Consider the following 23563-nt stretch of genomic DNA (forward strand, 5'->3'; position numbering starts at 1 on the left):
TTAGGCTACTTTCATATATGCCTTTTCATGTGCCTCCCATCAAAAAATGAGCCTTGTGTAATTGCAGAGTTTAAGAAGATTTGTCTTTTTCCAAAAGTCTTATGCCTATGGAAAAAGTTATTCACGAAGTAGGCTTATGGTCCAAACAATTTACAAAGAGAGATGTAAATTTGTTTTGTCTGTCTCTGGGCTAAGGAACATGAGACATGGACGCATACATAGCATGAAAGCTCTTGCTCTCTGAAGTGTTGGTGAGTTATACGCTTGCGCACTAGGGATCAGTAGTGAGGAGAATTGTGAATGGGGGGAGTATTTTGGGTGTACAGTCATAAGTCGGACTCCGAGGAGCCAGGAAGTAACTCAGAACCATGCAGCGCGACTGATAAAGTCGAGAGAGCGGGCGTTTGTTGTCAGTGGACAGGGATCATACGCTTCAGGGTGAAAGGGAATTATAGCCAATTGCGAAATTGAGCCTAATCCATTGCAGTGGCAGAGACTGACCGCTCAGTAGTTCCGACTTGAGAGCAGGGAGAGATCACCACTCTGCTTACAATAAGGTAAATATTACATTAGCACATTGCTACACACCCCATCAAAAAAGACGGAAGAGAATAAAATCAGTGTTGCAAAGGTTTTTCTTTCTCACAAACAATTAATATTAACAAAAGTTTATCAGAAAATCTTCAAGATGCCTCGGGTGGTCCCGGATCAAAGGAGCAAGTTTGAAAACGAAGAGTTCTTCAGGAAACTCAGTCGGGAGTGCGAGGCAAGTCTATTCATTGGATACATTTTATCTGGTGGCGAAACAAAGTAGCTCATAACGTGGAAATGCACGTTGCGCTGATAAAGACCCAACTCTATCTAGCCTTTTACTGAAATATAGTGATGTTTTCCAAATATCAATATGAAAGCACTGTGGATTTTATGTGATACGTTTTTTCATATTTTAATGTCTAAATACACTTTTCAAAAAAGAGGAAGGAGACAGTTATGAAATTGTGTTTCGTTTTGGTTTGTTGTAAGTCTGTCAACTCATCTGAGTCGCGTATCACCTCAGCCCGATGCTCTGACATTTACGTTGACTGACTCATGGCTAATGTAGTTTACAATCATTTCCCATAATTTATCATTTCAAAGGACTAAATGGAGATGAATTTGAGGGAATTTTATTTGATGCCTCGGGACACTTAGACTTCATAAAAAGAAAGGTGTCTCAAATTCAAAATCTTGAACGTGAACCATGATCAATGACATTCACAGTAAAGTTTATTATTTTTTGTGTTTTTCTTCTTCTCTGAGATTAACTTTATTGATGCATTTGATCCTTCATATTTTCAGATAAAATACACAGGGTTCCGAGACAGACCGCATGAGGAGAGGCAAGCCAGGTTTCACACCGCTTGTAGGGACGGTCGTTCAGAAATAGTGAGTAAACCATTTCTGTTCAGCATACAACTCTTGAGATAATAACACTATAATCAGACATCATTACACTAACCTTGGGTTTATGTCAATATTTTGCGTAAATAGACAACCGGAACTAGACATTTTACATCAGCCAAAACATTACTTCCTCCTTTATTCTCTGACAAACAACACAAAAACATCCTCTTAACGTTCATTTCACTAAAATTACATTATACTATAATATGATTAGTTCACTGTCCAGAAATGCCATAAGCCTGTGTATCAGGTGTCCTACAGACAAAGCTATTAAGGTCTGCGTCTGTCTCAATAGTCTTTTGAGGAGAGAAACCCGACATGGCCATTTGACAATGAGTGAAGTCAGGACTGAGCTGGGCTGGCGGGCTTGCCGGTGGCTACTTAAAACGGCCCCTCTTCTCACTCCCTTTTTCAGTCGTAATATTTTCACGTTGTCTACTGTATGTGCTGTAATAAAGTAAAATGTACTATTCATTTTATGTAGGCCTAACACTTTTATTCTTAGAGTAGCCTAAAATTACACTCTTGTTGAGTCTGATTATGGCATGAAATAATAAAGTGACAAGGTAGTGTATCCAAATTCAATTCAATTTTCAGACAAGCAGATTCGAAAAGATATTCACAATAATAACATTGTGACTAGGCCTACTTGTATAATCAGTTATTTTCTGTGATTGAAGTATTTTGAAGCATTATGGCAATTGTTTGATATGTTACTGTCACTGTCTGTCCAAACCCTACCATTCACCAGAGTGTGTCTATTTCAAAATGCAATTATTCCGACAGAGAAAGACATGAGAAATGATCCTCACTGTACCTCAGATTTTTGTAAATTAAATAGATGCAAAGGACTTTGTTAATTCAATAAGGCAGAATAGGAATACACAATAGTTGTATTACTTTTATTATGAACATGTGCTATGTTCCTATAGCCTTAGCAATGACATGGTAATGACACTGTATTTTGTGTTAGTATATGTTGTGTGCATTCTGCCTGTGTTGTTTTTTTCCTATATTATGTTTGAAGTAATGCTATGAAAACAATACAAAACATTGTGTCCATATTTGGAGCTCAGTTGTTTTAAATCTTTGTCTATATGCCAGTAAATTCCATGACATCAACCAAGCACAGGGAGCCTGGAATCATTGGAAAGCCAAGTCATGTAAAAATCCTAATTTAATAAATGATGTGTCAGTGCAGGGTCTGCTTTTAAACTATTATCGATTTTCTTGTCCTGAGTTTTTTACTGTATTCCTCCTCTCTCTCACTCACTCCATCACCCTCTCCTTCAGTCTCTCTGTCTTTCCTAAAGTCAGTTCACTGTAGCCCAGTATTCCAACATTGTGTTGGTAAAATAGAATCAGATGTGCGTAACTCTATACTTCAAATAGAGAAAATGATGACTCTTGTGTTTTTTCCCTGTTTTTCTGAGTGTTGGGAGCCCTGGCTCCAGGCTCCAGGCACTCGTCTCTCTGATGTGAAATAGAAATGACGGGCTGCATAATTTATGCTCGGGCCCAGCGTTCTGATCCTGTTTGTATTGATTTTCCTCTAAAAGGCTTTTGTGGCGACGGGCACCAACCTCTCGCTGCAGTTCTTCCCAGCCAACTTGCACGGGGAGCAGAGGCAGACGCCCACACGAGAGTATGTGGACTTTGATCGGGAGACGGGAAAGGTAATCCTGACATCTCTCTCTTTTCTTTTCTCTCTTATTCTCTCTTCTCTTTTCTCCTCTCTCTAATCTCATCTGTTCATCTCTCTTGAGAGGTGATTTAGGTTAACCTCTTCACGATTTGTCTCTGACGTACTCATCCATGACACTCTTTTTATTTCTCTGGCATTTCTGTAAACTCGTGTAACCACACGATAATGATCCGTAAACAGCTTGGTATGGGCATTGAGGTATTCCTAGCATTTTTCACTCAAAATTGAGGTTGAATCTCACGACAGTTTGATTGAATGCAGGCTGTTGATTCAGAGTGATATGTTCTCTGGTTGGGATAAACTCTATGCTTTCTGTAAGATGTTATCGCTTCACATGGAGCACGCTAAACATCACCCTGCCGTCCACTAAAAAAACACCTTTCTCCTCAATTAAATATTTCACTGTTCCTACTTTTGTTTATTTTTTTAAACATGCCCATTTTTCTGTAATTCCAACACAATCTACCAACTCAATGAATACACGACTACAGTATGTGGTTTCTTTCAAAGCCATAGGGATGGAAGATGGTGACCATGTTCCAACCATAGAAATACAATCCTATAGTAATCATATAAATATAGTATAGTACAATATATTTCTAGTAATTATATAGTAAAGCCTTGCTACTCCTGTGATTCAGATCCTACTACAGGCGTGTTAAGGTGATACAGCCATGACACCTGATAGCCCATGGGCCTTTCTCCAGGTCCTGCCAACTCTGTTAGTGTCACCAAAGAACCGAATAAAGTGGGTCATAAATTGATTATCTGAACCATTAAACACCCCTGTCTGATCACATCCCTTCCATTTCCCAGAGAGACCTCAATAAAACTATGGAAATGCTCAATATTTTAGCCCTGAACATTTTACTAGTCATTGTATAAAGATGACCTAAAGCGATAACATTTTAGATAAAAATGATTTACCAAAAGTTTAGATATGGACTCTTAAAACTTGAATTCCCCCTTGACACCTTTGTTTTAATGGTGCAGTGTTTAGAAGGATTGTATTTTTTGTTACTGTTTTGTTTGTGTATTCATTTGGTCCCCTAGAGACCTCGTAGTTGTTGCCGTACGTATGGTGTGCCAGAGGCCCCTGTTCACGGACAGTGCCTCGCTGAAATGTGCTCATTAAAAATGCATCCTTGGGAAATCGATGGACCTTTCGGCCCAAGGCTGACGGACTAATCTTTGCCCGTTAATTATTTAAAAAGGCGTGACGGGGAGTTGTCAGGCATGCCGGGCACTTTACAGATGAGGCGATGGGTGTCTGGGGCAGGGCCTGATAGTAATCCTATCCCTTGTCACCTCTAGCAGGCTCAGGGCCATGCAGCTTTAATGAGCCCTGGGCCCTCCGTCCTTCTGCCCCTCCACATCCAACATAAACCCCACGGAGCTCCCAGTCACACCAGCACTGTCACCGTACACACACATGCACAGAAGCACACACACACACACACACACACACACACACACACACACACACACACACACACACACACACACACACACACACACACACACACACACACACACACACACACACACACACACACACACACACACACACACACACACACACACACACACACACACACACACACACACACACACACACACACACACACACACACACACACACACACACACACACTTACCCCCTCCATCAACATTTCAGTATCCAGTGAACTATCAGCACGCGTCGTATTCTCATGTTGCAACATTGGAGAACAGGGCTCAATTATTGGCTTGGGTTTTTTCTCGACCCTTTCCACAATGCTGTGTATTCAGGCTTCTTCATTTAGTGAGTAAATCCCTAGACAGGTGCTACTGCTCTGCTCGTTGACATGAATACTTATCTTTAGGAACTGAGGTGGAACTTATTTGGAGAACGTCTGATTTTTCTCTGGGCTACCTACCCCCCATCCCTCCCTCTCTCCCTCTCTCTAACTCCCTGCAGACCAGTGGTGTCAGGCTGGAAGAGATGTTGCGTACGCTGCAACCTCTGCTCTTAATTACTCTGATTGTTAACCTTTTACACAAACACATCTCACACTGCCTGGCTAGGAGATGTTAATAGACTGAATGAAAACCCCAAAGAATGTCTGCAGTGAAAGTGAAAGTGTGTGCCGTGGGGTCGGAAGAGGAAATGTGAAATGTTACTGAAATATTCCAGGTCAACAGGCTGTTGCTCTATGAATTGAATCAATTGTAAAAAGTCTGAAATAAAATAGCAAATTGTAGAGGTGAAATATTGAAGTCCTTTAGCTAGTGGAATCTGCACTGTATGATTTGACAAAGCATCCTGGCCAAGCTGTTTTCATGAGGGAACTGTCGAGGTGTAGCCTATAGATACATCAGCCATGTCTCACTATGGCATGATCCCCCTATGCCCAGTTGAAGAGTGAGGTCCATAAAGAGCATATAGCATACAGCTCTCTCCTCACCACCACCCAATGCCAGTCCAGAGTAACAGATGAATAGGGAACAGTTATAATAATCTTTCCATGAAAAGGTAGTGATTTTATGGGTCTTGCCGTTTTTGATTGATGGAGTCAGAACCAACCCCAGCCCAGTGTGAGCCCAGGGACTCGCTGTCTCTGTCTGTCTCCTTTCTCTGGGACCCTCTCCCTCTCTCTCACACACTCTCTCTCTTCTTGTCTCTCTCACTCTCTTTCTCACTTTCACTCGCTCTCTCTCTCTCTCTTCTTGTCTCTCTCACTCTCTTTTTCTCTCTCTTTCACTCTCTTTCTCACTTTCACTCTCTCTTGGTCTCTCTTTAGGTCTCGATTTCTCTCTTCTGGTCACTCTCTCACTCGCTTTTTAGGTCTCTCTCTCATTTCTCCCTCGTGCGCGAGTGAATAAACCATTGCGTTTCTCCATCCTTCCCCCACACCCCCTCGTTCTCCTCCTCCCTCATTTGAAAACACAGGCGGTGCCAGCGGAACGGGGCCAGTTTAAACTTGGCCGCTGGCGGGGGACAGTAGTATTATCTGAGTGGGGCGGTGAGCCCTGCTCCACTGGAGCCCCCGCAGTAGAACTTAAGTACAGGCTCTGAGTGTCACTACAGGCTAATGGGAACCAGCTGTGTGGGAGGTTAATTTTAGCGGTAGCTAGCAGGGACTGGGGAGGAGCAGTTAACCCTGTCCCAGCCAGGGGCTCCCGGTAGTGGACTGCCTCGTACCGGGTCACTGGTCAGTCCCATGAATCATCCACACTGCCCTAATGGCCATGGACTCTGACTCTGAGTCCAACCTTAAATTCATTAGATTGGAGGGACAAATGATATCTAACAGTGCCTTTAGAGAATCATCAGACAGAAATGAATACACAGCAGCATACTGTTCAAAATTCACAGAGCAGAACAGGAAGTTGTATAACTGCCACAGGAACATTGAGAGAAGGCCAGTGGAGTAGAGTCCTTAAATCAGGTCTTCTTACTGTGACAGGCAGCAGAAGTGCAGAGTGTTTGAACTGCTACAGTAGCAGACAGGAGGAGGGGGATGATTCATTGTGTCTCAGTAAATTATTAATCTGCTCCAAGTGAAGTTAGCTTAGCTCAGACAAGAGCTCAGAGAGGTAGTGGGTCTCTGATGAAGATCCTCCATTGGTGCTTTGTTGTAATGGAACTCCATGGATACTGATGACTCACCATGGGATTGAAGAATATACAGTGCCTTGCGAAAGTATTCGGCCAATTTTTCAGTTTTTGATTTGTTAAAAAAGTTTGAAATATCCAATAAATGTCGTTCCACTTCATGATTGTGTCCCACTTGTTGTTGATTCTTCACAAAAAAATACAGTTTTATATCTTTATGTTTGAAGCCTGAAATGTGGCAAAAGGTCACAAAGTTCAAGGGGGCCGAATACTTTCGCAAGGCACTGTATTTGTCAAGAACCTCTACACAGAGTACAGTGAGTACCTGGACTGAAGTCCTGCCCATTTGATGTAATAGGGTTTTTACTCTAACAGAGAGAGAAGGCAATACAGACTCTTATACAGTGGCTATTTTAGCATGTACATCCTGGTGGGGTAAACAGAAACTAAAATTGGGGTATGCATGCCAGAAAAGCCACTACACAACACAGCACAACACTAAACAATACATGAATTGCACTATAACGGTGACAAATGGTGCCCGCAAACTGTTAGGGCCTACATAAAGCTGTCCTGACAGCAGTCCCAACACCTTACCACTGCTACACCTGGCTATCAGTGGAGCCTTGTCTGGCAGCGAAACAGTTCATTCAGCCTCATTTACTGCCTTTAAAAAAACTTGGCTGATATGGTTGATCCTCTTAAGGATCGGACACTTTTTTTCAATTCTCATCTAATATAACATACCCAAATATAGGAACCCATGTCCTACATTTGAATATAAAAATGGATTTTATCAAACAAAACTATGCTACATTTAATCTCTGGAACCCTCAGAATGAAAAATCAGAGCAAGATTACTGAATGTAAGTACATTATTTACCTTCAGAGGTGAATGTATCAAACCAGTTGCCGTGATACAAGTTTGCTGTTGTTGTGCACTCTCCTCAAACAATAGCATGGTATTTTTTATTTCACTGTAATAGCTACTGTAAATTGGACAGTGCAGTTAGATTAACAATAATTTAAGCTTTCTGTCCATATAAGACATGTCTATGTCCTGGAAAGATTGCTGTTATTTACAACGTCATTCTAGTCACCTTACCGCACGTTAGCAACAACTGTCCCGGTATAGGGGCACCTTTGATCCTTAAGAGGTTTTAAACTAATGTAGTTTCTACTGACAATTGAGATGTACAAACTATGGCATAAAGGATCGACAAGTGGATAAGAGGCCATCCGTAATTTTGATTAAGACATTAATGAGCGAGCTAGGATGGACGTAGTCAATATAACTATTTGTTCAGCACTTTTGAAATGTACAGCGACAGAATTCAGAACATGGGCTGTTCTTACAGTGTTCTCACTGTACGCCAAGTCAGAACTGTAGGATAAATAAAGGGTGCATATAAGCCGACAATGAAAGCTCTTACAATATTCAATGATTACATTTCTCTAAAGCAGGTTATAGGCTACATGTGCACCACCAAGTCAGAACAGTAGGTGAAATTAGGAGGGGAAAAGGGACCAAATTATTAGGGTGAGGCACATGGGCTACTAACAGCTTACTACACAACATACACTTAGTATTACTTTCTTAGCTACAGTATACATATCTCGCCGTAATATTACATAATTTATGCAGCATACAAGACATTTTGGACTCACCTTGTTGTGCTGTGCTCACTTGAACAGGAAGGTGGCGCGGTGGTCCTACGTGGGCAAATTTTATCATTAAACTTTGTCTTCAAAGTCTGGCATTCTCTGCATTTATGTTGCTTTCAAGACAACTGGGAACTCTGAAAAAAAACAAGGTCGAATCATGATGATGTCAGTGATCTTCAGGTCATAGCTCTAGAAAGAGGCCCGAGTTCCCGACTTACAATTCCGAGTTCTGCCCTTCCTGCCCTGAAATACGGGTCGCCACTGCTCTTATATATGAACACTCCTCAACTTTAACTCAATCTTGTTTAAATTGGAGACTTTTAGGGTTTTGGAGCGGGGTTCAGCTGTAAGGGTTTAAGAGATCTGGTGTTTGGCCTCTTCTCCATATTCCCCTCTCTCCCGCTCCCCCTCTGCTCTGTTCATCTGTAGAGCTTGTGTGTGGTTTCCTTTTATGCAAAGCATAAATTGGGTCCATCCAGAAGCCATGCCAGAAGGTTGGGTTTGCCCACTGATTGGGGGAGAGCTCCTGATATAGTCCCCTTGTTACAGACCCTCCAGAGTGTGCTGCTACTCTACATGAAGAAAGTTATAGAATGACTCCTAAACCTTTCAGCTACAGCCTGGTAAACCTTTCAGCTACAGCCTGGTAAACCTTTCAGCTACAGCCTGGTAAACCTTTCAGCTACAAATCAAATCAAATCTAATTTCTTTATATAGCCCTTCGTACATCAGCTGATATCTCAAAGTGCTGTACTGAAACCCAGCCTAAAACCCCAAACAGCAAGCAATGCAGGTGTAGAAGCAATTGGCTAGGAAAAACTCCCTAGAAAGGCCAAAACCTAGGAAGAAACATAGAGAGGAACCAGGCTATGTGGGGTGGCCAGTCCTCTTCTGGCTGTGCCGGGTGGAGATTATAACAGAACATGGCCAAGATGTTCAAATGTTCATAAATGACCAGCATGGTCGAATAATAATAAGGCAGAACAGTTGAAATTGGAGCAGCAGCACAGTCAGGTGGACTGGGGACAGCAAGGAGTCATCATGTCAGGTAGTCCTGGGGCACGGTCCTAGGGCTCAGGTCCTCCGAGAGAGAGAAAGAAAGAGAGATTTAGAGAGAGCATATGTGTTGTGGCCAGTCCTCTTCTGGCTGTGCCGGGTGGAGATTATAACAGAATATGGCCAAGATGTTCAAATGTTCATAAATGACCAGCATGGTCGAATAATAATAAGGCAGAACAGTTGAAACTGGAGCAGCAGCATGGCCAGGTGGACTGGGGACAGCAAGGAGTCATCATGTCAGGTAGTCCTGGGGCATGGTCCGAGGGCTCAGGTCATCCGAGAGAGAGAATGAAAGAGAGAAGGAAAGAATTAGAGATATAACAAACTGACCCTAGCCCCCCGACACATAAACTACTGCAGCATAAATACTGGTAAAAGCCTGGTAAACCTTTCAGCTACAGACTGGTAAACCTTTTAGCTACAGCCTGGTAAACCTTTCACCTTCAGCCTGGTATATATATATATATATATATATATATATAGAGAGAGAGAGAGAGAGAGAGAGAGAGAGAGAGAGAGAGAGAGAGAGAGAGAGAGAGAGAGAGAGAGAGAGAGAGAGAGAGAGAGAGAGAGAGAGAGAGAGAGAGAGAGAGAGAGAGAGAGAGAGAGAGAGAAGGCCCTTAACGTGCAGCCATACCGAGGCAGCAGACTATAAATCTTCAGCCTGTCTCTGGATGTAAGAATGTTCGCTCGGGGCAGATAGCACAGGGAAGATTCACAGTAAATGAATCCATTATGAAAGGGACTTCAGTCAGAGGCGTCACCACAGGAATTGGAGTTTTAATAGTTTGGTGTTAAAGCTTGTTCCCAAGACCAGCCAGGGTGTTTGTGTGTCTGTGTATTGTGTATGTATGTATGTATGTATGTATGTATGTATGTATGTATGTATGTATGTATGTATGTATGTATGTATGTATGTATGTATGTATGTATGTATGTATGTATGTATGTATGTATGTATGTATGTATGTATGTATGTATGTATGTATGTATGTATGTATGTATGTATGTATGTATGTATGTATGTATGTAACAGCTTGACAGTTAACCCTGTTACAGAGCCAGAGAGGGGGAACAGCTTGACACTTAACCCTGTTACAGAGCCAGAGAGGGGGAACAGCTTGACACTTAACCCTGTTACAGAGCCAGAGAGGGGGAACAGCTTGACACTTAACCCTGTTACAGAGCCAGAGAGGGGGAACAGCTTGACACTTAACCCTGTTACAGAGCCAGAGAGGGGGAACAGCTTGACACTTAACCCTGTTACAGAGCCAGAGAGGGGGGACAGCTCACTGCTGCTGCTGGTGGTTATTGAAGGGGAAAAAATGAGGAGCAGATGAATCTCTCCCATCTTCAGCCCCAACATGAAGCAGGGTGTGGTGTTTGGGAGGGGCTCTGAATTATCTCACAGAGCCACACAAATGCACATTAGTTGGTTGCTAAGTGTAAAGGTTATGAACTTAATGTCATAAAGCTACTGTAGTTACTCCATATTTAGTTAATGTAGTTTATACTCAAGTCTAGCTGAAGTGAACCTGGTAGTAATGTGTGTATGATGGGGGAGGGGGTAGGGAGGCATCAGCCCTCACTCCTGACACTGATGAGGAGAGAGGCGACTGGGCAAAGGCCAGGGTGGAGGGAGGATGATGGACGAGCATTTCTGTGAGGAGCGCAGTGGTCGGGCTCGTTTTGCGACGGGGGCTGTTGTTTCCATCTCCCTCAAACGGAAGCCGCTCCACTGGCAGATGACTTGTCAATGACATCATCAAAGTGAGCCCACTAATTGATTCATGCTGCTCTGTCATGCCCATTGTTCACTGAGCCTTCCTCGTGTTCCTCTCATCTGATGTTGATTGTTTGATGTTTGTTAAAAAGAGGGGTTCTTTGTGTCCTTGGCTATGCCATGTCCTTTTGTTGATTTAAAAAAAAACAGAAATGCTCCTCTTTTGACTGCCTGTTGGGACAGAACTGTCTCTGCTGGGGAAAGAGAAGCTTTGTTTTTCCCAGCACTAGTCAATCATACTCCTGCCTCTATTTTTGCCATAGGGTTTTCATTATAGCTCCCAGCTCAAATTTCCACTTCCTTTATCCCAGGCCTCAGATCAATGACCACTCCCACGCTTTATTGTGGGGTGCAAATATACTAAATGTCACATGGCTTCCTGAAAAGGTTCATCTTACAGTAAAATTAAACAGTGGAGCTCTGGTTGGGCCCCCGAGTGGCGCAGCGGTCTAAGGCACTGTTTCTCAGTGCTAGAAGTGTCACTATAGACCTGGTCTGATTCCAGGCTGTATCACAACCGGGAGTCCCATAGGGCGGCGCACAATTGGCCCAGTGTCGTCCGGGTTAGGGCTTCTCCGGGGTAGGGCATCATTGTAAATAAGAATTTGTTCTCAACGGACTTTCCTAGTTAAATAAAGGTTAATAAAATATATAATAATAATAATACAAAAATACAAATACTACTTTCTAAGGATAAATGTGACATTTCCCTATGATTTACGGTTCTGCTACCTACAGTAGCAGTGTTAATTTCACAATGAAATGAGAGAGTGTGTTCACTCATAACTGGAGAAAGAGTCTTTCTGCACCAGGAAGTAGTTTTTTTCAACGCTTCTAAATGAGCTCATATTATATTAACAATGTGAAACTGATAGAAACTGAGGGCTGTTAATGTGCAACAAACAGCCTCTCATCCCATTAAGCTGTTTGAGACATCATCGGTCCATACAGACCCCATTGGGTCTTCGAACATATATCTCTCAGTCTGAGGGTTAGCTAATAGCGAGAGTTACTAGACTTCTTGATTTAGTTTGTTTTCTTTATGCAGACATCACTCTTTTCCACCAGGAGTGCTGACATTGCAGATGGAGGTGTTGCAGTTGACCACTCTCACCCCTTCCTCTCCTTCTCTCTCCTCCTGCCAATTAAAACATTTAATTTAATTTGTTTTCCCTTCACCTTGCCCTCCAGAGTAATAAACATTCCATGATGCTGTGGAATTACTCAACTGATTCTGATTCATGGGAGTTTGGAACATGGGGACTTGTTGTAAATCACCTAACATGATGGTGATGTTGCATCTGAGCAGATCACTTATTCACCATTTCATGAAGGGATTAAATATGAATTACACTAAATTGTTCGTCCGTAAATGTAATGGATGGATAGCCCAGATGAGTAGGTGAAAGACTTCAGTGTCTATGTTTGTACTGAAGTAAGTCTGAGACTCCCCACCCTCCCTACATCCCACTGAGTGGGAGCAGTCAGACAGCGTTGTCTAGGAGGGAGGAGAGGGAAGCATCCTGCTTGGGGATTTGATTCTCCAGGACTGTCAGGACACAGGTGAGAAATACAGCGTGTATGTGCCGACTGCATTCCTGGTCACTATTCCAGGAACTATGTTCTCTCCAGGCCGCAGGGGGGGGACAAGGGTGGTTACCTGGCCTGGAGGGCCGTCTCTCTGCCTCCAACCTGACTGTGATGGGTGCCTGAGTGGGAGGGGCCAAGGGCCCACCTACAACCCAGTATTTCCTGTACAGAGAGGGAAAATGGCAGATGTGAAACTGGACTTGGGTCCAAGTATAGCTAGAGTGCCTGAGAATTCAAGTCCCTTAAGATGCTCTTGGCAAGCCTGCCGATTCTTTATTTTGTCTATCCTCACCTCTTCCCATGAAAACCGAGCCATTACTTTCTTTTGAAATGAAAATATTCTTCTTGTGTATTTCTAACCAGTATATTATTAATTTGTTCATTTATTGTTGTAAATGTAGTTAATTGATTACTTTTAGATTATAACGATTCCATATTCAAAATATATGTGTATATTAGTGTCTGTGACTATCTGATGTGACTTCTCAGAGTCCTCTGGGGTTTTGTAGACTCCCCTGCAGCCTCTGCAGTATGTCCCAGCAGCCCCTGCAGTATGTCCCTGCTCTCCCATTCTCCTGTGGTTAGAAACTTCATCCAAATACTGGATTTGCCTTTGCATGATATTTACTTAAGTTAAACAGCCATCTGTAAAAACAGAGAAATGGATATCCTTTGTATGGTGTTCATGTGAGAACTTATTTGACATAGTGTACATGGTGTCCCCAACTACCCTATTCCTTAATCCCAATAAAAGTACAAATGATTTCCATCAAGTGGCATCACAACCAATCTGATTTATAATCTGACTGACAAAGTGACACAGACCAACTTTTTCTTATCACTAAGACTGGGTTGGTCTTTATTACATTTTATCACTTTTTTAAAATATAATTGATAAAGTAGAGCTATATCACTGGTTGGATTGGCAAGCTAGAAGCAATCAAATACATTTGTATTACTTTTACAATCAAATTGGGAAAATGACCTAATAGAGGAAGCTTTATTGAATGAGTCAGTGTTACTGCATAACATAATCAGGCTTAGCAGGCCCAGTTCTTCTCTGAATAGGAACATATATCAGAGGAATAGTCTGTCTGTCTGCCAGTCTGCCAGTCTGTCAGTCAGTCAGTCTGTCTGTCTGTCTGGCAGTCAGTCAGTCAGTCAGTTAGTCAGTCAGTCAGTCAGTCAGTCAGTCAGTCAGTCAGTCAGTCAGTCAGTCAGTCAGTCAGTCAGTCAGTCAGTCAGTCAGTCTGTCTGTCTGTCTGTCTGTCTGTCTGTCTGTCTGTCTGTCTGTCTGTCTGTCTGTTTGTTTGTGAGTTCTGCGCTGGCATGGTGTCAGGTGAATGCAGGGCAGTTAGGGGCTATAACTGGGTTTTGGGGTGGGGTCAGTTAGGGGGCTATAACTGGGTTTGAGGGGGGTCAGTTAGGGGACTATAACCGGGGTGTCGTGACTCGGTGGTTAGGGGTAATTTTAGGGCTTGGACGGACAAGGGGCAGGAGAATGGGTGAGCGCACGGGGCACAACAAGTCTAATACAGCCGTCTCTGTGGCAGGTGGTGTGTATGGAGGAACAGAGACTTGTCTCTGAGTGTGTGTCTGTGTCTGAGCATTTGTGTGGTAGGGTATATGTGTGGGTGTGGGTGGGTATATGGGTGGGTGGGGTTGGGTATATGTGTGGGTGTGGGTGTGGGTGGGTGGGTATATGTGTGGGTGGGATTGGGTATATGTGTGGGTGTGGGTGGGATTTGGTATATGTGTGGGTGTGGGTGGGTATATGTGTGGTTGGGTATTGGGTATATGTGTGGGTATGGTTGGGTATATGTGTGGGTGTGGGTGGGTATATGGGTGGGTGGGGTTGAGTATATGTGTGGGTGGGTGGGTGGGTATATGTGTGGGTGGGATTGGGTATATGTGTGGGTGTGGGTGTGGGTGGGTATATGTGTGGGTGGGATTTGGTATATGTGTGGGTGTGGGTGGGTATATGTGTGGTTGGGTATTGGGTATATGTGTGGGTATGGTTGGGTATATGTGTGGGTGGGGTTCGGTATATGTGTGGGTGTGGGTGGGTATATGTGTGGGTCTGTGTGGGTATATGTGTGGGTGGGGTATATGTGTGGTTGTGGGTGGGTATATGTCTGGGTCTGTGTGGGTATATGTGTGGGTCTGTGTGGGTATATGTGTGGTTGTGGGTGGGTATATGTGTGGGTGGGGTGTATGTGTGGTTGTGGGTGGGTATATGTCTAGGTGGGGTTGGGTATATGTGTGGGTGTGGGTGGGTATATGTGTGGGTCTGTGTGGGTATATGTGTGGGTGTGGTTGGGTATATGTGTGGTTGTGTGTGGGTGGGGTTGGGTATATGTCTGGGTGGGGTTGGGTATATGTGTGGGTGGGGTATATGTGTGGATCTGTGTGGGTATATGTGTGGTTGTGGTTGCGTATATGTGTGGTTGTGGGTGGGTATATGTGTGGGTGGGGTTGGGTATATGTCTGGGTGGGGTTGGGTATATGTGTGGGTGTGGGTGGGTATATGTGTGGGTCTGTGTGGGTATATGTGCCTGAAACAATCGGGTAAATGTTAAACTTCAGCCGAACTTCTAGCTCAACCTGCTTTCTCTATGTATGTCTCACCTCACTTGGTCACACCTGTGCTGTGTGTTTGTTTGTGTGTGTGTGTGGGGGGGGGGTGATGTGTGGATGTGTGTGATCTCAAGGATGTGTGTGTGCTCATAGATGTGTATATATTGGAAAAACAGCTCAGCACTGGCTAGGATTGCAGGATTGCACACACTGCTCCCGTAAGGGAATTGTGCTGACTCAACTCCCAGGAACTTCCTGCTTCTCCATATCTAGCTGAGCAGACGGAAGGGAACAGATAAAGATACTGGAATAGAGGGATGGAGGGAGAGGTGTAGAAAGAGGCTGGTGGTTGGGTAGCCAGGTTGAGAAGCAGCTGTAGATCTGTTGTTCTAGACAATGAGTGTCAGTCAGCACAGTCTAGTAGGGTCCCTCCCTCCCACACCAGGAGTCCCTAGCCGGCCCCTCTGGGTCCTCGTCTGTAGGGGGGCAGGCTGATGGCTTGGGCCTGGAGGGGCCTTACTCACAAACTCTTACACTGTACACATTCACACACCAGTTATCACAGGGGCAGAGGTGACGTCACTCACACTGTGTAGTATGGCATTACAGCCTATATGTATGGGTTTTCTATTCTCTAGTTACCATCGCCAGTATTAGTATGTGGGCACTTCTACCTATTCAAGACCTTGCATCAGTGAGAGTTTAAGTTCATAAAGGGGTTTGTGACTCCTGTTTTACTCATTAATTAAGGCTGGCTATGTGGGTGGGAGTTTACAGTATGTGGTGAGGAGGTGGTGGTGCCAGGGGGCAGGTGGCTGGGTACCAGAACTGGGCCCCAGTGTGTTTGTCACTTCCTGCCGGTTGCTGTCTGGCCCAGTGGGGGTGGCTGAGTCACCAGGGGGTCACAGAGGCAGCTGTCACAGCCCAGCAAGGGGGCAAGGTGAGGGGGAAGGGGTGAGAGGGGTGCGGGGGAGGCAGCTGGCATGGCTCCACAGACCTGGAGGCAAAAGGACAGGAGAGGTGAAGGGAACAAGGGCATCTGTCTATGTGTGATTGTGGATCGGAACCTGAAGACTCAGAGCCCAGATGTAGCCCTGCTGCCCAGAGCACAGTATTGTGGGGTTGTGGTGGGGGTCAGAGGGTGTCGCGCCATGAGACTAGAATCAAAACAGCCATGAAACAGCATGGTGACTGCCTGGAAATACACACTTACCACAGGGGGAACCACCTCATACTTACACTGAGACACAGAGAGAGAAAGAGGGATTAAGGGAGAGATAGTCAGAGGGAGAGAGAAAGAGAGAGTCAGATAGAGACATAAAGAGAGAGAGAGCTCAGGCCCTGAGTGGGATCTGAGTCACTCCCACACACTCATGTTCACTGTGTGAATAATACACTCACACACGTCCCAGACACTCAGTGATGTAGCATTCCTTCTGCTAATATCATAATTAGTACTGTGTTATATCAGTTGGCTGTTAGCGTTCACACCTGCATACACACACACACACACACACACACACACACACACACACACACACACACACACACACACACACACACAGACAGACAGACAGACAGACAGACAGACAGACAGACAGACAGACAGACAGACAGACAGACAGACAGACAGACAGACAGACAGACAGACAGACAGGCAGGCAGACAGACAGACAGACAGACTGATTCACACATATTAACACCCACGAGGTGTGTGAGGACAATGGTCCTCTGTGTGCGGGCTCTCTGCCCTCTGCCCCCTGCGGCTGGGACAGCAGCCCTACTCTTCTCCTTTCAAGCACTCTCTGTTTTTCTTCTACCCCGAGAGCATCCAGATCTGCTGACGAGCTTTTGGCACGTGTCTAAATGAGGAGCCCTGTGCCAACGTGCCAGGCTGCATCACGCTCACTGCCAGCCACTGTGCCAAGGCTCTGCCAACACACCATAGGCACAGCCTGAAAGAGACAACTTTTCCTCCACTCTCCTCTGAGTATACCAGCGTCCTGTTGTCATCCAACATGATTGTTATTGACAAATTCGAAACAAGGCCTCAGAAATATGGGATTTTTATCCCTCCGGTCACACTGTCCTACTGTGTGATATTGAGTGATTGATCTCCAGTCCCTACATTCCTGCATCTGTTGATTTTCATATCAAAGGCGTTCCCTAAGAGCATAATTGTTGTGCAACTGCTTTTATAAGCACATAGTCTCACAGAGAGACTGAGGGTGGCTGGGATGGGATGGGTTGGCTCAGCCTCAGGCCAGTTGTGATTGGGCTGTAGAGGGGAGGGAGGGACGGAGTGGCCCAGTGGAGTGAAGCTGACCTGGGATGGGGTCAGGGTCTCCCAGGGCTGGTCAGGGCTGGTCAGGGCTGGGACACCACACTGACCACAGAGCAGTATACAGTCCCACTCATTGTGTGCTTTTCTAATATGATATACGGTTGCTTAGACCACAGCAGAATGTTGATCAAATCCAAACTTAACTTTGGGACATTACGCTAGTATCCTGTGTCCTCCCTCCCTGTGGCTCCATCTATGGCATTTCTGTAGAGTCAAAGTTGAAATCGAAGTTTATTGGTTGCATACACAGTTTAGCAGATGTTCTCGCGGGTGCAGTGAAATGTTACCTAGCTCCTAACAATGCAGTAAAATGTCAAGCAAGTACACAAATAATAATAATAATACTTTTTTTAACAGTGTAACTAAAATGCAATTCCAGGTCTTACATATAATCTTTTGTGTTTTAGAGGTCAGGGATGCTCCCTTCCACCCAGTGGTTTCGGCCATCTTTATGGAGGTACTTGGTCCACAGTTGGGTCTGTCTCACAAATCATGGCTGTGGTGGTTTCATCTCATTTCCTGTGTGGATGTGTGAACAGTGGACCTCTCAGGCCAGAGCCTGTGGGCCCAACCAGTGGTTGTGTGTTTGTGTTCCCATCTTTGCACTGTATGTGTGTGTGTTTGTGCACTTGTGCGTATGTGTGTGTGTGTGTCTGTGTGTCTGTGTGTGTGTGTGTTTGCGTGTGCGTGGTGTGTGTGTTTGCGTGTGTGTGGGTGTGTGCGTGTGTGTGGGTGTGTGTGTGCGTGTGTGTGTGTGTGTTTGCATGCTTGTGTGCATGTGTGTATGCGTGTGTGTCTGCATACACATGATGGTGTGTCAGTCACGGGGGTGTGGGGGATGTGGGGGTTGACATCTATTTCTGCAGAGGAAGTTTGTGGTTAGACTGGTTCTGTGCTCCCGTTCACATTTTTCCTCTCCATGTAGCCGTGCTTTTTAAAAGCCATGCAGTTTCTTACAGATGTGGAAGTCATTTCAGCAGTGCTTGTGTAACGACTGGAGGAGTTTTTGTTCTGCATTGAGATGCTGCTGGGTCTGGGCTCCCCCTCCTCGCCCCAAGGCAGCATGAGAAGGTCTAGGCTTGGCCTTCTCGTAAATAAAGCCCCTGTTCCAGGCTGTAAGGAAATGCAACAATGTGGGACTGGCCATGTATATGACAGAAAACCAACAGAATCCGCAACTAACACTGCGTGTGTTTGTGTTTTCATTTTCAAATGTATTCATGATCATTTGTTTACTAGATAAAAAATACTGCATTCCCCAGCTGTAAAGCTGGCACTGTGTTACCCTCAATGTTTGTCTGACAGTGTCTACACTTTGGGCAAGGGTATATATGTATTGTCCGTCTGAATAAATGAGCATGAGAACATACCAGAGTTGCAGGCATTCCTTTTTTATTTGATAGGTTCTTCTGTCCTGCACCTGATAACTTGGATGTACATATTTTTTTTTCTTTCTAGATATATGTACACACACACACACATACAAACACACGCACACAAACACATACGCACAAGCGCACAAACACACACACATACAGTGCATTCGGAAAGTGCTCAGACCCCTTGACATTTTTTTCGCATTTTGTTATGTTAAATTCTAAAATGGATAAAGTTATTTTTCCCCCCTCATCAATCTACACACAATACCCCGTAATGACAAAGCAAAAACTGTTTTTTAGAAATGTTAGCAAATTTATGTGAAATATCACATTTACATAACTATTCAGACACTTCACTGAATGTTTTGTTGAAGCACCGATTACAGCCTTCAGTCTTCTTGGGTATGATGCTACAAGTTTGGAACACCTGTATTTGGGGAGTTTCTCACATTCTTCTCTGCAGATCCTCTCAAACTCTGTCAGGTTGGATGGGGGGTGTCGCTGCACAGCTATTTTCAGGTCTCTCCAGAGATGTTCGATCAGGTTCAAGTCCGGGCTCTGGCTGAGCCACTCAAGGCCATTCAGAGACTTGTCCCAAAGCCAGTCCTGCGTTGTCTTGGCTGTGTGCTTCAAATCAAATCAAATTAAATAAAATGTTATTGGTCACATACAGATATTTAGCAGATGTTATTGCGGGTGTAGTGAAATGCTTGTGGTCCTAGCTCCGACAGTGACTGTGCGCTTAGGGTCGTTATCCAGTTGGAAGGTGAACCTTCGCCCCAGTCTGAGGTCCTGAGCGCTCTGGAGCAGGTTTTCATCAAGGATCTCTCTGTACTTTGCTCCATTCATCTTTCCCTCGATCCTGAATAGTCTCCTAAGCCCTGCCACTGAAAAACATCCCCAAAGAATGATGCTGTCACCACCATGCTTCACCGTAGGGATGGTGCCAGGTTTCTTCCACTTGTGACGCTTGGCATTCAGGCCAAAGAGTTCAATCTTGGTTTCATCAGACCAGAAAATGTTGTTTCTCATGGTCTGAGAGTCTTTAGGTTCATTTTGGCAAGCTACAAGCAGGCTGTCATGTGCCTTTTACTGAAGAGTGGCTTCCGTCTGTCCACTCTACCATAAAGGCCTGATTGGTGGAGTGCTGCAGAGATGGTTGTCCTTCTGGAAGTTTCTCCCATCTCCACAGAGGAACCCTGGAGCTCTGTCAGAGTGACCATCGAGTTCTTGGTCACCTCCCTGTCCAAAGCCCTTCTCCCCCGATTGCTTATGAAACATGATGCCTCTGAGCGCAATTTCGAGTCTCATAGCAAATGGTCTAAATATTTATGTAAATCAGGTATTTCTGTTAGTTTTTTTTAAATGTCTGAAAGTCTGTTTTCACGTTGTCATTATGGGGTATTATATGTAGATTGATGAGGGAAAAAAATATTTTTTTAGAATAAGGCTGTAACGTAACAAAATGTGTAAAAAGTCAAGGGGTGTGAATACTTTCTGAATGCACTGTACATACACACACACAGTCTTGTACAACCATAAACCTATCCCTAACCTGTACCCTTACCTTAACCTTAAAACTAACCCTAGCTTCTAAACCTAATTCTAACCCTAACGCTAATTCTGACCGAAACCCTAAACCCCCTATAAATAGAATTTGACCTTGTGGGGACTAACAAAATGTCCCCATGACTTCTGGTCCCCACAAATGTAGTTAAACATGTCCACACACACGCACACACACCTCCTTAATGTCTCTGAGATAGATACTGCAGATGAGGGTAACTCCCCACTCTCCAGGGTGAGTGTAATAGGATGAATTGATCATTGATCACTTCCACATTGCCTGAGGATATGACATCTGCCTCGAGTCTGTCTCCTGTGCTCTGCTCTGTAGGGAACTGCCTCGTGGGAAACAGGATGTCACATTGGGTGGCACATGTCTGTCTTCTACTTCCTGCTCTTTATACTGTGGGTGTGGTTGATTGGCGGAGGACATATAGGCCTATACAGTATCTAGCCTTAACAGAGTCAAGTCGTCTTAAGTGTAAAAGTGCATTGTTACATTCTCTAGTATGAAGGCCCCGTTATGACTACTCTGGTATGCTTTGGTTAGTCAGCCCCACCACTCTCTCTCATCTCAGACACACTGCCTTGAGTGTGACTTAATGTATCTCATTAAGTCTGCATATCTACCATGCCTCTCACTACTCCTCTGTGTATACGTATAAGGACCCAGGGGACCAACATGTTCAGACCTCTCTGCCTCAGCTTTGTCTTATTCTCTGTGTGTCTCAGCTTGTTACTCATATATGCCTTTGTGTCGAAAATCCACCCATGTTATTTGTTCATGAGCACATTCATTTGTGCTTCTTGTTTGTAGTGGTCTTGTGTAACTATATCATTACAGAGTCTGGGTCGTCTTGACTATAAACACATACTGTACATAACATCCTCACTATAAACACATATAGTACATAACGTCCTGACTATAAACACATACTGTACATAACGTCCTGAGCCAAAGGAAAATACACCTGTGAGCTGCACTGGACGGGAATATATGGAACACTTATTCAAAGCATTTTATTCACTTCACTGCACTTATTCAAAGCATTTTTCAAAGACAGAGACTGAGAGGAGCAGATGCATCTAAATGAGCTCCTGGTCCCTGAGGGCATTTATGAGCAAATAGTGTCTCAAAGAGAAGATCAGGATTGTTTTGGCTGTATGAATCAAAAGCTTCCCATGAATTGAATCCCAGTATTAACCCCCACCCTCTCTCTCTCGCCCTCTTTCTTTCAGGAACTCAAACACACACACCCACACATATACACACACTCACACAAACATACACACACTCCCCCACCCATCTTCACAAACACACTGATCCTCTGTGTGTGATCCCTTAAACCAGTCCCACCCTCTCTCTGAGCAGGCAGCAAGCAGCCTTCCACCAAACTTGTTGCGCCACACTGCCTGTGTCTATCTTCCTCTGTATTGTAACTATTGTTATTCAGCTTTCCCGTGTCTCCATCCTTCCCCTTTAAGTCTATGGGCATTATGTCTGTGATAAGAAGGTACTGTAGATTAACTATAACATTACCCAACCAATAAACCCCTGTGTACCAATAAACCCCCCTGTGTTTCACTCCCTGCAGTCAAACTCAATTATCTCTCCAGGACACCAGTGACCACTCAACAGGCCATAAACCACTGCAACACCACCTCCCCTCAACCAGACTCAATCTGTCCCACTCCTCACTCTCCTTTCTCTAAGTTGCATGGTCTGGCTCCACATAAAACCCAGTAGGGTTAGTGTGAGACAGTAGGTCAGGGTTAGAGAGTTCCGTTCATACACATCAAATTACAAATCATATATGTATACATATAGCTATAACAGATTTTCTCTGATATCACTAAGCCTTCCTGTTAAACACAGTGCCCTGTTAGTTGTGAGGGGGGGATGGGTTGAGCTTCTCTGGTGTATAGAGAATATATGTATGTATGTCTACAGTATATATATCACCTCAAATGAACCTGGGGGAAAGAGGGGTAGGATTTGAGTATAACTGCTTTTCTCATGTCTGCATTGTTGGGATCCCCCCAATAAAAACTGTGTGTTTAGCGTGATGGAGTTCTGAATGTTCCTTCTGGAAAGACCAGAGAAAGACTGTTTAAATGTGTTATTGATGGCTAAAAGGCCTGCATTGGTTGGGGGGAAGCTTTGTTTAAGTTGGCCGGTGGGGGACAAAAAGGTGGAGTCCAAAATGGAGTCCAAAATGATAAACATATATGTAACCAGACATTCATCTGTTTATTTTAAACTCACTGCCCCATAGTGTATGGATTCTCAGAACCACTTATGGTGCACATTTAAGTCCTTGCGTTTCATCTCATGCATAACCATGTGCCTGTGCTGTGGTGCAGATTTCACATTAGTTCACATTAATGCATGTAGCCTATATGCCTTTGTCAAACACTGTGTTATAGTGTGGTGAAGTTTAGTGTAGTGTAGTTCAGTGTAGTTAGTATAGTGTAGTTTAGTGTAGTTTCGTGTAGTGTGTATTAGGTGCAGCTTGTGTACTAGATCTATTCAGTTGATAGTGAAAAGATGGAATATTTGCTTTGATTAATTTAAACCTGTGTAAATCGATTGATTCAGTGCTTTCAGAGGCAGTTGGAATGGGCTTAGTTTTCTCTTTATCCCTGGTGTAAAGTGGAAATGTGAATACTTCTTGCAATGGAACCCTAGTAAAGAACCTGAGGTGTGGGGTGTGATCCTGAGAGAGAGACGAGGGAGGACAGTTAGTTACCAGGGAAGAAGAAGTATTGTTTGTTTGGAGAGTCGGGATAGATGTCAGAGTGGTGTGACGACAGAGAGTCGGGATAGATGTCAGAGTGGTGTGATGACAGAGAG

The 23563-nt window shown here is 44.2% G+C and overlaps 1 protein-coding gene across 5 annotated transcripts in view; it reads left to right on the top strand.

Moving 5' to 3' along the window:
• The first annotated feature begins 311 nt into the window (after positions 1 to 311).
• LOC118401277 (core-binding factor subunit beta) overlaps positions 312 to 23563 on the top strand; it is a 33397-nt gene continuing 10145 nt past the window's right edge. The window contains exons 1-4 of one of the 5 annotated variants that reach the window (XM_052474986.1): positions 312 to 557; positions 669 to 766; positions 1339 to 1425; positions 3003 to 3119. In XM_052474986.1, coding sequence (XP_052330946.1) covers positions 689 to 766; positions 1339 to 1425; positions 3003 to 3119 — 282 coding nt within the window. In that variant the 5' untranslated portion in view covers positions 312 to 557; positions 669 to 688. The remainder of the gene's footprint in view (positions 558 to 668; positions 767 to 1338; positions 1426 to 3002; positions 3120 to 23563) is intronic. The other 4 variants (XM_035798656.2, XM_035798657.1, XM_035798659.2 and 1 more) reach the window with 4 other exon arrangements.

This window comes from Oncorhynchus keta, chromosome 22, assembly GCF_023373465.1.
Source record: "Oncorhynchus keta strain PuntledgeMale-10-30-2019 chromosome 22, Oket_V2, whole genome shotgun sequence".
Taxonomy (NCBI): Eukaryota; Metazoa; Chordata; class Actinopteri; order Salmoniformes; family Salmonidae; genus Oncorhynchus; species Oncorhynchus keta.